Source organism: Theropithecus gelada, chromosome 15 (genome assembly GCF_003255815.1).
Source record: "Theropithecus gelada isolate Dixy chromosome 15, Tgel_1.0, whole genome shotgun sequence".
NCBI lineage: Eukaryota > Metazoa > Chordata > Mammalia > Primates > Cercopithecidae > Theropithecus > Theropithecus gelada.
In genome coordinates, this window is record NC_037683.1 from 110,400,645 (window position 1) to 110,414,332 (window position 13,688).

Genomic DNA, 13,688 nt, shown 5'->3' on the forward strand with positions numbered 1-13,688 from the left:
CATATTTACTCTCCCTACCTGCACTGTCAGACCCACCAAATTCTTCATAGATTAAAAAAAAAAAAGAGAGAATCACATAGGTTTCTTGTTTGAAAGAAGAATAGTCTTGAATGGCTCACACACTGAAATGCATGATGTGGGAATGTATTGCTGTGATGAGTTGATACATTTTGTGGGAATGTATTGCTGTGATGAGTTTATACATTTTGCACTCCAGGCATTTTGCTCTGCCACGCCCCCACCTCCATCCTCCCCCCTTTTTTGGTTGGTGGCTATAAGGAGTGGTGGTGTTGACAGAATATAGTTCACACCACGCTGACCCGGTGATGAAACTTCCTCACGGCACCAGGGGGTCCTTATGTACCGGCCCCTAATCCAGCTAATCCTGATGGCAACAAAATCATGAAAGTGGCCCCCAGTGACGTGAGTCTCCCTGCACAGATGCAGAGGGAAGGAACAGTGCAGGAGATAAATGAGGCCAGCGTGGTGTTCCCCGGAGGCCAGGGAGCCTGCGTGCGAAGGTGGAGACTCGCATTGTCTTCTCCCCCATGCGGGCTCAAGTGGGAGGCCAATGAAGAGAGGCGCAGGCTGGATAATGGCAAGAAGACTGTTGAGCGCTGAGAGGCGATGTCAGCCCCACAGAAGCTGGGAGAAGGGAGCTGGGGTTAATGTTATGCAGTGCCGGAGTGCTGTGATGGAGAGCCTGCCGGGGAAGCACTTGGGTTTTGTTGGTGGTGGTGGGTTGCTTTCTGTTTCTGTTTTTTTAATGAAGACTTTAGGAGGTTTCAGCCAAGCTTGATGAAAACACGCTGTGTTGGTTCCTGGGTTCTGCTGCCTGGTGGAGCGTGGCCTCTGAGCCCGCGTGCGCTCTGCATCTCACCTCTGGGCGCGCCCACTTCCTGCAGAGCGCCGGGACCTGGGTGCGCCCCTGCCTGCCTGTGGCGCTGGAGCAGCCTGGTTGCACCTGAGGTTGTGGTAGAACCTGGGACAGTTCCCAGCTTGGAAGGTATAGGCCGTTCCGGATGGAAGACATTTCCGCCTGTGCCCTGCAGGAAGTCAGCGACGTTCTTGGGCCTGTCTCAGGTGGCGCGGTGCACAGCCCTCGTTTGCCAGTGTGGCAAGTAACCAAAGAAGAAGGGGCCTCCTGGCAGATGCAGTGTTGTCTTGGGAACTCGTGGCTCCGTGGGAGCTGGTGGGAGCCGCGACAGGCAGCAGGTCCAGCGTGGGCAGAGTGCCGGGCTGACCTGATTGCATCTGACAGGGCGAGCAGGTCTGCGTCAGGGAAAGCCATTCAGAGGCAGCAGCCTGGGCAAGGCTGATAACAGATGGCACTGCCAGCAGCTGGTGGGGGCGGGGACGCTTGCTTCCGGCACATGCGCGGTGCGGGCCCGGCGCCTGCGCACTACCTGCGCCCCGCCTGCCGCGTGCGGGCCCGTGCGGGTGTCCTGTTTTCGTTATGGTTCGGTGGCTGTCCTCTCACTGGGCTCACTTCACGAAGGCACATTCTCTTTGGGCTGCCTGTAGCGTTTTTCCCATGGCAGCACGCAGGGGCATAATCTCACAAGGAGAAAAACGGCCCAGAAATTTGGGCAGCGGGTGGCTCCTCCTGAATAAAAGAGAGGGGTGGGAGAGGACTAAAATTCACAACCCGAGCGTTTTCAGCCAATTGCCCACATGACTGGATCTTCTTTTTTTCGGTTGTAAAAAAGAGGCAGTGGTAATAATTTTGCAGTTACACCCGCCTAGAGATTTGTACTTTTTCGGCCTCACAGTAACTAAATGCAACATTGAAAGGAGGACCTGAGCAACTAAAAGAAAAAGAAAATCTCTCTAGAGGCTGTTAGATAATTCATGGGATTAATCAAATGCAAATGCAACGCTTGCATATACACAGACCCTATTTTCCTAATTGGACTCTGAGTGGGTACTTTTCAGGCTGAAAGGGTCATTTGTTTTGACTGATTGACTTTTTGAGGCTTTGGGGGGAATTAATAACTTATACAGATGACTGCCTGTTCCCAAGGCTCTGTATTGAGACCGCGCATTCATTTATTCATTCAGCACACTTGGTGTGCCATGGCCCTGCTGCCCCTCTGCGTCCCTCCCATACGGAGGTGCATGGGCAGGACTTGAGTTTTGTGGAAAATAACTTTAGTTGGTCCCTCAGATCATCTTTATGTGGATCACAATAAGCTTTTGCTAAAAGGTTTTTGTGTGAATGCCACAGACGTTTCTTAAGCTCTGTGCAGAAGGCTGCGCTGAAGAGAGGGGCACAGCAGGGAAGCGTGATGAGGGAAACATCGCTTGTCTACAATGGATTGGAATCATATTGACCTAGAAGTATAGGCCTCTGGGTCAGCTGGCATCCCACCTGAGCTAGCTAGCCTTTCCTCACTTTGGAAAGGTAAGCCTGGCTCTATTTGGGGATGAGAGGGTCCTCAGAGCTTGATCAAAAATACTGGCAGAAGTGATGCTTCTTTTGCCTTTCAAAGAATTGGCTTAAGCCTTGGATTTCTGGAGAATAAGATGGCAGAATTTGCAGGTAAAGAGGCTTAGGGCTGCATGGTCTCTGTGTGCTTTCATCTGCACCCTCTAAGACAGGCCCCTCTGGGGACCAGAAGGAAAATGAGGCCTGTCCACTGCGGCCCCGGGAGCCCTGTTGAAAAGACCTGCATCTCCTCACTGGGTGAGAAAAATCTTTGGGGCAACATGGTTGTACTTTAAATAAAAATACGGATTATTGTCATGTTTCATGCATTCTAAAATTTTAGCTGTGAGCATAATACAGGATGAGTATCCCTTATACAAAATGTTTGGGACCAGAAGTGTTTGGGATTTTGGATTTTTTGGGGGGGTGATATTCACACATATACATAATGAGATAGCTTGAGGATGGGACCCAAGTCTGAACATGAAATTTGTTTGTGTTTCAACTGCTTTATGCATCTAGCCTGAAGGGAATTTTATACGATATTTAAAATAATTGTGTTCCAGAAACAACGTTGGTGTACATTGAACTGTCTAACAGCAAAGATGTCACGATCTCAGCCACCCATGTGGACAATCTGGTTGTGTGGCATTCCCATCCTTCCTGACTTAGAATTTATATGCTAGCGATAAGCAATCATTTTCTTAAACTAATTCACACATACGTACTTACCGGTAAAAAAAAAAAAAATCACATTCCATTAATGCAGTGAAAAAATAATGTGTTCAGGATACCCAGGCAGCCCAATAGCATCACCAGATACCTGCATCAGCGGCTAAACAACGACAGCTTCCGGCCTCCACCTGCAATGCTGTGTTTTCACTAAGAGGTTGCTGTACACCAGTTTTATTTTGTTAGGCGAGAAGAAACGTCAGAAGCAGTGGAAGGCTCAGGGAGTGGGTCCTGTAGGGGTGAGGAGGCATCTGCTGGATGGCTTTTCAGAATGTTTCCTCCAGCATCACAGGCCTCATTAACAACAGACATCTTAGACATGTCTCTTTGATTTTAGGAACTGACATGATTTCCTGTTTGGTTGTGAATGCACAGTGCGTTAGTTGTCAATAAGCCCATCACACATTTTCACCAGGTCTGCTATAGTTACTTTTTGTGCAGTGGTGACAATGTCGTCTTCATGGTTGTGAGCCTGTTTTGACTGTGACTGACTACATGAGGTCAGGTGTGGAATTTTCACGTGGAGCATCCTATCGGCACTCAGGAAGGTTTTGGAGCCTTTGAGACTTTCAGATTAGGGATGCTCAACCTGTCTAGTGTGCTCTGTGGAATTTGGTGCTCCTAGACTACCTCCTCCTGCTGTACTCAGGTTCTCAGCTGGTGCTCAGAAGTCATGAGGCTTGCAGGGCACTTGGATTCTGGGTTAAAGGGTCAGTTCTGCCTCTTACTAATACGGTGGGTAACCCTGGGCAAGCCACCCAAACTCTGCAGCTGTGCCCCCTCCCCTGTAACATTAGGGCAGTGAACCAATGCTCTGTGACAAGTGCATGGGTGAACAGACGCTTGCTCAGCTCTCGGGTAAGGGTCTGGGAAATTTCACACACATCGTCAGCTCAGGCTCACACAGTCCTGTGAAGTTTGTCACAGCAGTTGTCATCCCTGTTATCCTCAGCAGCGTCAGGGACTTGTCCCAGATATCTCTGCCAATAGTGGCAGTGCTGGGGTCTTCCGGTCCCCATTCTCACCTCCTGCCTGGGGTCTTCCAGTCCCCATTCTCACCTCCTGCCTGGCAGTGCTGGGGTCTTCCGGTCCCCATTCTCACCTCCTGCCTGGCAGTGCTGGGGTCTTCTGGTCCCCATGCTCACCTCCTGCCTGGTGCAGCTGGCCCCAGCTTGATGGAGGAGCAGCAATGATCAAAATATTTCCAAAGACGTAAAGAATACGGGTTCAAAGGGCTTTGCAAGTGGAAAGCAGAACCCAAGTATAAAACGTTATTTTGTGTCTCAGGATCCTGAGATAATGATTTTTCTTGAGTCTTCTTCAGAGGGGTTATTATTTTATTGTTAATATAGGAGGACTTCAGAATATGATGAAGGTGCATGTGATTATTTTTGTAGTTTATTAGTATTGATACCTAACACTGTATATATCTGTGGTGTACATGTGATGTTTTGGTATAAGCATATGATGTCTAATGATCAGATGAGGGTAATTGGAGTGTCCATCACCTCAAACACATTCATCACTTTTTTGTGTTGAGAACATTCTAAATCTTCTCTTCTAGTTATTTTGACATATACAATATATTGTTGTTGTTAACTGTAGTCTCCCTACTTTGCTATGGAACACTAGAATGTATTCCTAACTGTATGTTGGTACCCATTAACCCACCTCTCTTCCTTTCCCCTCATTCTTCCCAGCCTCTGATAACCCTCATTGTACTCTCTACCTCCATCAGATTAACCTTTTTTTTTAACCTCTCACATATGAGTGAGAACAGAGATGCACATTATTTTTTTGCATTGAGTTTGTTTTTAATTCATATCTCTACCAAGTAGCTCTCATACCTATTTTTCTCTTTTTTTTTTTTCTTTTTTTTTGTGTGTGTGTGTCACATAGAAGGTTTTGTTCTTCTGGTTTTTGTTTTGTTTTGAGGTGGGGTCTCATGCCGTTGCCCAGGCTGGAGTGCAGTGACACAGTCACAGCACACTGGACCCCCCAACTCCCGGCTCAGGCGATCCTCCCACTTCAGCCTCTGAAGTAGCTAGAACTCAAGGCAGCCTCCACTACTCCACAGCTGTTTTTTTAACTTTTTATTTGTAGAGATAAATACGTTTATCTGTGTTGCCCAGACTGGTGTCGAATCCTGGCCTTAAGTGATCCTCCCACTTTGGCCTCCCAAAGCGCAGGGATTACAGGCATGAGCCACCATGTCCAACCATAGAAGTTTTTAATTATGCTCTTTCGTTGTAGAAAAATTAACAGAAATAAACTTAAAAAAGCACAGGAGGTAAATATTATCCATAGCCCAGCCAGGCACAGTGGCTCACGCCTGTAATCCCAGCACTTTGGGAGGCCGAGACGGGCAGATCACAAGGTCAGGAGATTGAGACCATCCTGGTTAACACGGTGAAACTAAAAATACAAAAAATTAGCCGGGCGCGGTGGTGGGCGCCTGTAGTCCCAGCTACTTGGGAGGCTAAGGCAGGAGAATGGCGTGAACCCGGGAGGCGGAGCTTGCGGTGAGCTGAGATTGGGCCCCTGCACTCCAGCCTGGGTGACAGAGCGAGACTCCGTCTCACAAAAAAACAAACAAACAAAAAAACAAAGTTATTCATAGCCCACCACACAGCAAAAATGGCTATTAACTTGGTTCCCTATACCTACATCTACATAACAGATACTGGATTTAATAGTTATTTTCTTCTGCACTATTTCATGAACATTAGATTATTTTTAAAATACGTTAGGACTTTGATCCTGAAAATGGAAGAGTCATGCCTGAAATCCCAGCACTTTGGGAGGTGAAGGCAGGAGGATTACTTGAGCCAAGGAGTTTGAGACCAGCTTGGGCAACATAGTAAGGCCCCTGTATCTACCCAAAAAAGGGAAAAAGTAGCTGGGCATGGTGGTGTGTGCCTGTAGTTGCAGTTATCTGGGGGGCTGGGGGAAGGAGGATCACTTAAGCCCAGGAGGTTGAGGCTGCAGTGAGCTGTGATTGTGCCCCTGCACTCCAGCCTGGGCGACAGAGCAAGACCTTGTCTTTAAATAAAGAGAAGAAAAAGAAAGGAGAAACCTACTTCTCCAAGACCATGACCTTCATCTCAATCATCTAAAATGGGTTCTGTGGAGCTTCCTGGGCTCAAAGCTTCACACTTAGGGATGACAAGGTAGACAGCAAGGTAATGAACAGCTTTCAGCTGTCATTCAGCAGTGATTTAGGATAGGTGTTTGCTAGGGTAGCAAATGTCAGGCGCGTCTGTAAAATTGCTCTATCCTGGAGCGTTTCTGTTTCTGGCAGCTCGTTCCAGAGCGTGTTGGGTGAATACTGATGTCAGGATATATGAGTGTCGTGTACTTTATGACACAGTTATACCCAAGAAGGGGCTGAGTCTACCAGTGCACGTGGTAAATGACATAAGACTTAATGACGGTCTCAGCAAGCTCCACCACACTTGCCTCCCTTCTCTCCCTGCAATAAGCCAAACCTGGGGCGTTTGCAGCTGCTGGTTCCTCTACCCAGGACACTGTTCCTCCAGCTCTTCAAAGTCACCTAAATGTTGTTTCCCTTTAGGTCTTCCCTGCTATCCCATTTGAAGTAGCTTTTCCCCTTCCCCACCACCCAACATGGCATCACCATCTTCGTTTTCTCCATCACACTTGTGCTATGAAGGTATCTTACTGCTTTGCTTGGCTGTTGCCTGTTCCCTTCACTGGCCAGCACGCCTCTTGGAGAGACCACACTGACTGGTTTTGTCCACCACATCCCCACGGCCTGTGACAGAGTACCCACCCACAAATGCTTGCTGGATGAATGAATCACGTTACGGCTGTTGGTCAGATAAAATGCATGGCAACCAAACGTCATTAAAGTTTTTGAATCATTTTGCAAAACATTCATATTTGGTTAAACGTAAGATGAAAGATTAGATAAAATATGACCATGTAATATGTAAAAATGAATTGAATTGAACAGTACATATGGCAGAGGTGGTTGAGAAAACTGTAGACGTCAGAGTCTCAACTCTCGTTGCTTGGCCACCCTGTAGCGATAGTCTTGGTTGAAACATCATGTTGGCAAAATAGTTGTGTTCATCACTAGAGCAAAGAGATGGAGGAGAGAAAAGTTTTCCAATTCTAGAGAAAGGGCAAATCTATACCTTTATTAAAATGTTTATGTCAATATACATCTTAAAACATCTAGAAAGGGGACATGATGGAGACTCCCCGGGTACATTTTATATCTTGTAGAAAATAAGTGCCATTTCCAAAACACCCTGTGTTTCCATTATGAGGTTGGTCTGGAAGAGTATGGTAAAAAGTTCTTAGCAGCACAGACTTTGTGTTCGGTTTTGCTATTTTTGTGCACACTGCACTCGGGTCACCTCGAGGGTTGTACAGTTAACAGGCAGCTGCTCTGCTGAGGCCTGATGGGCAGAATCCTGCAGAAGCCAGGCTGGCTGTCATGGACTGCTGCTCACTGGAACGGCACCCAAATCACCATCTAAGGGTGGGGGCTGTGCTTTGTCACTGTTGTTTTTTAATTTCGTGGGTTTAAGTCACCTTATATTCTAAGCTTCAGTAAATGTGCAGAAGGTGCTACTTTGTAAGCAGAATGAAAAACCTCGCACATGCTCATGTTTGAGGAGGCAGGTAAAAATGGAAATGACTTCTAGGTTTGTGGCATGAGATGTGATAACACCAGGAAAAAAGAAGGGGTGAGCAAAGGCTGCGCTGAGCTCCTTGATGGGCAGCTCTGCAGCTGCGACCTCTGGACTCATAACTGGCTTTTTAGTCTCATATAACTTCTGCACTTCTAGGGGATGTGGGCTGGCTCAAATTCAGTTAATTGGTTGGAAGTCTGCGTGGTGTTAAGTACTGTGCTTTGTGCTAGAGTGAGCAAGGCCCTGCCTTCAGGCAGCTTTCCCAGGGCTTACAGGAAAGGGCAGCCGAGTAGGGAAATGCTTCTCTGTGCCAGTAGTTGCCCAGTGTTTTCCCGTGGTTTTTCCTTAACTTCACATTGATTGCAAGGCCCTCGGCAGTCCCCCCTGGCGTTTTTCAAAGTTTTCTGCACACAGAAGTCTTATTCCTTTTTATTAACCGACGGATACATTCCTCCCTCCTTCCCGACCCCACACGCAGTATGTTAAACCTCACCTCACGGGGCTCCTGGCCTTGGCATTCGCGTGGACCTGCACAGAGGGTCCTGCCAGGCGGTGAATTTGTACTGGTTTTCCTAATGAGGGCATTATTTGCTTTTTAGCCTGCCCCCTTGTTTATAAAATATGCCAAGAGAACTAAACAACCCGCTGTTCCCAGTCCTTATTTACTTGTCCAAACCAAATGTTTGTGTCCTTGAATACTAAACTGGAAGAAAAAGGACGCCTCCTCGTGGGAAAGCTGTGATCTCTGAGTTTTTTCTAAACTGTCGCTGCAGGCCTGCTTTTCAGTCAACACGCAACTTATCAGTGACTTTAGGGACCATTCAGACCCGCTTCCTTTGCCCTAGAGTGTGGGGTGGCGGAGCTCTAGGTTCCTGGGTCTGTAGCTGTTAATATCTCCCTGAGACACCTCCCAGCCCAGGTGCAGCTTTCGGAGCTTGGCTTGGCCCAGAACCGTTCATTGAACATAACCTTGGGCCTAAGGGTGTAAAAAGGAGAGGAAGAGAAAAGGCGGTTGGCAGTCACAGTGATGATGGTTTTCTTTGGTCACCTGTGCCTGCGCTGGCTTTGGGCATGCCCCGTGCTGGCCAGCTTGCCTGAGGCAGGACTTCTCGGCCTGGGCAGCAGGTTCAGGATCACCTAGGACGCTTCCGGAACACAGGCTGCTTGCCCCCAGCTGACTCAGAACCTGGCACCTGTGTTTTCTGGATGCTGACCAGGGGAGTCTGATGGAACCAGGTTCCAGGGACTGCCCATGATGGCTGTGGCTAATACATTTTGTTCCTCTCAAGTGGAATTTCCCCATGGACGTCTGACTTGAACCACTTTGTCTTCTCCTGGCAAGTTTTGTGCGGAACACACACTTGTCACCTGTCCTTGTTTCTTTTTCCACGAAGAGAAACATTTCCTTGTTACCTTTGCCAGATTACTTAGGAGAAGAGTGTAAATTGAAGCCATTTATCTTGAAATATGCTGCAAGGGCACGTTGTTTATACAAGTGAAAGAAATTGTAACAGGGTTATTTGGTCTGGTCTGCAAGGAAAAGGTGTCTCAAGTTTTCCTTTCTGCTCCCCCCTTCTGCTCCCCCTTTCTGCACATAGTATATTAGTTACAATTAGGTTTGCGTCCGTGACAGGCGGGACAGCCATTAATGGGCTTAGTGAGTATTTTTTATGTTTACTGTTGGTAAAGTTAACAATGCCATTAATAATAAAGTGAATGTTACTGCTCACCCATCAGCCAGTCTCATGACCAGAGTTCATCTATTGTGTATCCTATGGCAGGTAGTCAGATAACAGATAAAACATGAGTTTGCAGTGATTTTGCTATTCTAATTAAACCTGTACATGTTTGTCAGTTGGAGGACGAGTAAGTCGTGAATTAAATTATACTCGCCAGAAGATTGGAGAAGAGGCTATGTTTAATCCTCAACTCATGATACAGACCCCTAAGGAAGAAGGTGCTAACGTCCTGACCACAGAAGCACTCCTACAGCACCTGGACTCCGCGCTCCAGGCCAGCCGTGTCCACGTATACATGTACAACAGGTAAGGCCCACCGCGCCCACCCACTGATGAGCAGCAGGTAAGGCGGTGGGAGAAGGCTACTGGTGTAGGTCCTGTTATTTCAGTAAATGGAGTTGCCCTGGAAATGCACCTGGAGTATTAGTTCAGATAGCTTTGCAATGAAAGGATTTTTTTCGTCTTGATTTGTTTCTCAAGTTTGGTAACACAGCAAGTGCGTTACTTTATAATGTATTGCCAGTAAGTATCTTGGCACTGTCCCCAAATGAGGATGACCCTCAGCCCGTTGGGGTCTGTACACCAACGCTGTAAGATGTTTCATTGCTGAAGAGATTTTCGGAGCAGTGATATTTTGAGTTGCCCTTAGTGAACTTACAAACAATGCGAAAAGGAAGAGCTATTTCTTGTGACTTCGTACTCGTGGTTATTTTGTGTCACACAGCGTGTTGGGGGCTGAGCCACCATGGGAATTGTTGCTGACACCTTTTTATATTTTTTTGAGACAGAGCCTCACTCTGTTGCCCAGGCTGGAGTGCAGCCGTGCAATCTTGGCTCACTGCAACCTCTGCTTCCTGGGTCCAAGGAATCCTCATGCCTCAGCTTCCCAAGTAGCTGGGACTAGAGGCACCTGCCACCACGCCTGGCTCATTTTTGTATTTTCAGTAGAGACGGGGTTTCACCATGTTGGCCAGGCTGGTCTCGAACTCCGGACCTCAAGTGATCCGCCCACCTCAGCCTCCCAAAGTGCTGGGACTACAAGTGTGAGCCACCATGCCTGGCCCGCTGACACCTTTTGAAAAAGTCATCTTTTAGCATCATATTGCTGATTTCACAATGCTGTGAGTAAAAAGCATTAGGAAGAGTTCAGAACTCGGTCCTTTTTCTCATGTATTTAGACTGTCGGTTACTACGGGGCAGGGGCCACCTCTCACCTGTTTTCACCCCAGCATTGAGAACAGAGTGGGCATTCAGTTTGTTGATTGCTATTGAGGTTGGCATCACTAAACCCCATTTCCAGGGGACCTCTGAGTTGACGTCACCCAACCCCATTGCCTCCCCTAGGCTTTCAGCACCTCTTCGCTGAGGCCTTCACTAGTACCCTTTATTTTTCCCGGAAGAGGTGAGGAAGGAGCAGTGTAGACATATTCGGCAGCCAGGGAGAACCAAAGAAAAGAATAAAATTAAGATTTTTACTTGTCCCTGCTCTAACCTCTGCTTACGTTCCAGCTTGACAGGATCCTAGGGACAAGCACAGCCGGGGCAAGTCACATACCCATATCTTTGGCACATTCTTGTTTGCTTATCTGTAACCTGGGCTTATGGTCGTGTGTGTTGGTGTCCTCCATGGTCCCCAGAGCAAGATCAGATATATGAATGCAAGGGCCTTAGAAAATGTAAAATCATGTTTCTGCCAGGCAGACTTGCCCTGCTGGTCTGTAACAAGCATTGTAGGGAAGCAGCTACCCAGTGTAGTTCTGCAGAACGTGAACGGGCATCCCTGCGGGGAGCCAGGAAATGGGTGTCCTAGGGCCACTGCAAGCATGGCCAGTGCATTCTTAGTGTTTGTCACGTACACGCTTCAGGAGAAGACGTGAGGGTCTGTGCAATTAAATTACACTCTTAAGCTGAGATGGGTCGAGAGTAATTTTATGCATTGGAATGAACTTTAAGAACGTGTCGTTCAACCCATCCCACGTTCTAGGTGAGAAAACTGGGAATTAGACTAATTAGAGCATTTGTCCAAGTTCATGCAGTTATGAAATGAGAGAGCCAGGTTTCAAAGCCTTTTTCTGGCCTCAAGCCCGTTAGTTTTTCTAATGCACAATGATGCCCTTCTCAAGCAAGTGTAGATGAGAGCTGATCAAGTAACAGAAACTGAGAACCAGCTCATGCTGGATATTCTATGTTGCTGCTATGTAGAATTACAATAGAAATATGTCCATGGATGGGTGGCTGGGTGGAGGATGGAGGAGAGATGGGTAACTTAGGCACAGCTCTCAAAGAGAGGAAAGACATGAGTATAGACAGACATGGACAGAGCAAACGTGGGCGGTCCCCATGACAGCTGCGCAGGAGATCTGGCCAGCCAGGGCTCTAGAGTTCAGGAGAAAGGGGTCATTTTCAACAAGCTTAACGGGGGTGACATTTCAACAGGGCGCTGAGAGACAGATAGGAAGGCACAGGGAAGAGGACGCAGTAAGCTCCGGGGGTGAAGACAGTCCTGCCTTAGGAGGCCAATAATAGAGCAGTTGGGAGGGAGGTTTTTACTTTTTTTTTTTTTTCTTCCCTTGGACTTTTCCATCCCCACCGCTTTCAAATTTTCTTTTCTTTTTTCTTTTTCTTCTTCTTTTTTTTTCAGTTAGACTGATCTTCCTAACACACTTGGAAAGATATGGGTGTATATAACGCTTTTCTAGAGACAATAAAACTCCAGATTAATTTTTGTTTGTTTGTTTGTTTGTTTTTGAGAGATGGGATCTTGCTCATCTAGGCTAGAGTGCAGTGGAGCAATCATAGCTTACTGCAGCCTCGAACTCCTGGGCTCAAGTGATCCTCCCACCTCTGCCTCCCAAGTAGCTGGGACTATATACGTGTGGCACCACGCCTGGCAATTTGTTTTTCATTTTTTTTGTAAAGACAGGGTCACTCTCTGTTGCCCAGGCTGGAGTGTGGTGGCACGATCACAGCTCACTGCCTCAGCCTCCCAGGCTCAAGTAATTTCCTGTTTGGAGCTGGGACGACAGGCGTGCACCACTGCGCCCAGCTAATTTTTTAAGTTTATTTATTCACTCACTCATTCATTCATTTATAGTAGAGCTAGGGTCTCACTTTGTTGCCCAGGCTGGTTTCAAACTCCTGGCTTCATGCTGTCCTCCTGCCTGCACCTCTCAAAGCGCTGGGATTACAGGCGTGAGCTGCAGCACCCAGCCCCAAATTAATTCTCGATCTGTATATTTATTCACGTTTCTGTACGATAGGAATAGAAGAGACTGTGAAGTTAGAATGTGACCCACCTGGCACATGTTGTTGTTTATAATGTTAATGGTTAAGAGCAGAAGCGTTCATTTTAAACACTACCCATTCAGGACATGATCTGCCAGTAAAACACCTCCGCACCTGAATATGTGTCAATACTTTGCAAACCTAATTTAATCCCCACCTATTTTGAATTTGTGATAATTCAGCTGGGCTGCCCTGAAGTTGTTTAATGTATGTAGAAAAGCAGATTAATGGTGTAAACAAGATTATTGGGAGAACACTTAAGAAAACAAGACTTTTCAAGTACTTTGGTAGCATTCATTTACATAAACACCCTACATGTTAATTACGATTGAGTATTATCTATTCATTAAAGCAAGCTTGCTGGGTCTCTACTTGGCAAAAGCGCTGCTCGTTTTGACAGATGCTTAAAAGTGATCGAAATTGCAGTTCTTTTTATATGTTCTGTCATTCCGAATTTGCACTCATTTTCTTACCTTCCGGTGAGAAATGTTTGTCTCTGCTTTTCGTTTTATTAGGCAGTGGAAGTTGGAACATTTGTGTTACAAATCCGGAGAGCTTATCACAGAAACAGGTTACATGGATCAGGTACATTTTCTTCTTGTTGGCAAAAATTTCTCAGGAACACCCCAGTAGTTATGCCTGAACCTAACGCGTGGCCTCTTCTTTTTAACTTCGACAGATAATAGAGTATCTTTACCCTTGTTTGATTATTACACCTTTGGACTGCTTCTGGGAAGGGGCGAAATTACAGTCTGGGACAGCGTACCTCCTGTAAGTGTGTGATCGCGCTTTCTGATGTCTGTGACTTCTCTAGGACTCAGTGTTTCTGATGTTGCTTAT

General features: G+C 46.8%; 1 protein-coding gene across 8 annotated transcripts in view; it reads left to right on the forward strand.

Annotated features, from left to right (window-relative positions):
• Positions 1–13,688, forward strand: part of PTCH1 (patched 1) — a 76,081-nt gene that overhangs the window by 21,199 nt on the left and 41,194 nt on the right. For all 8 annotated transcript variants that reach the window (XM_025360344.1, XM_025360341.1, XM_025360340.1 and 5 more), the window contains exons 3-5: positions 9,680–9,869; positions 13,364–13,433; positions 13,528–13,619. In XM_025360344.1, coding sequence (XP_025216129.1) covers positions 9,680–9,869; positions 13,364–13,433; positions 13,528–13,619 — 352 coding nt within the window. The remainder of the gene's footprint in view (positions 1–9,679; positions 9,870–13,363; positions 13,434–13,527; positions 13,620–13,688) is intronic.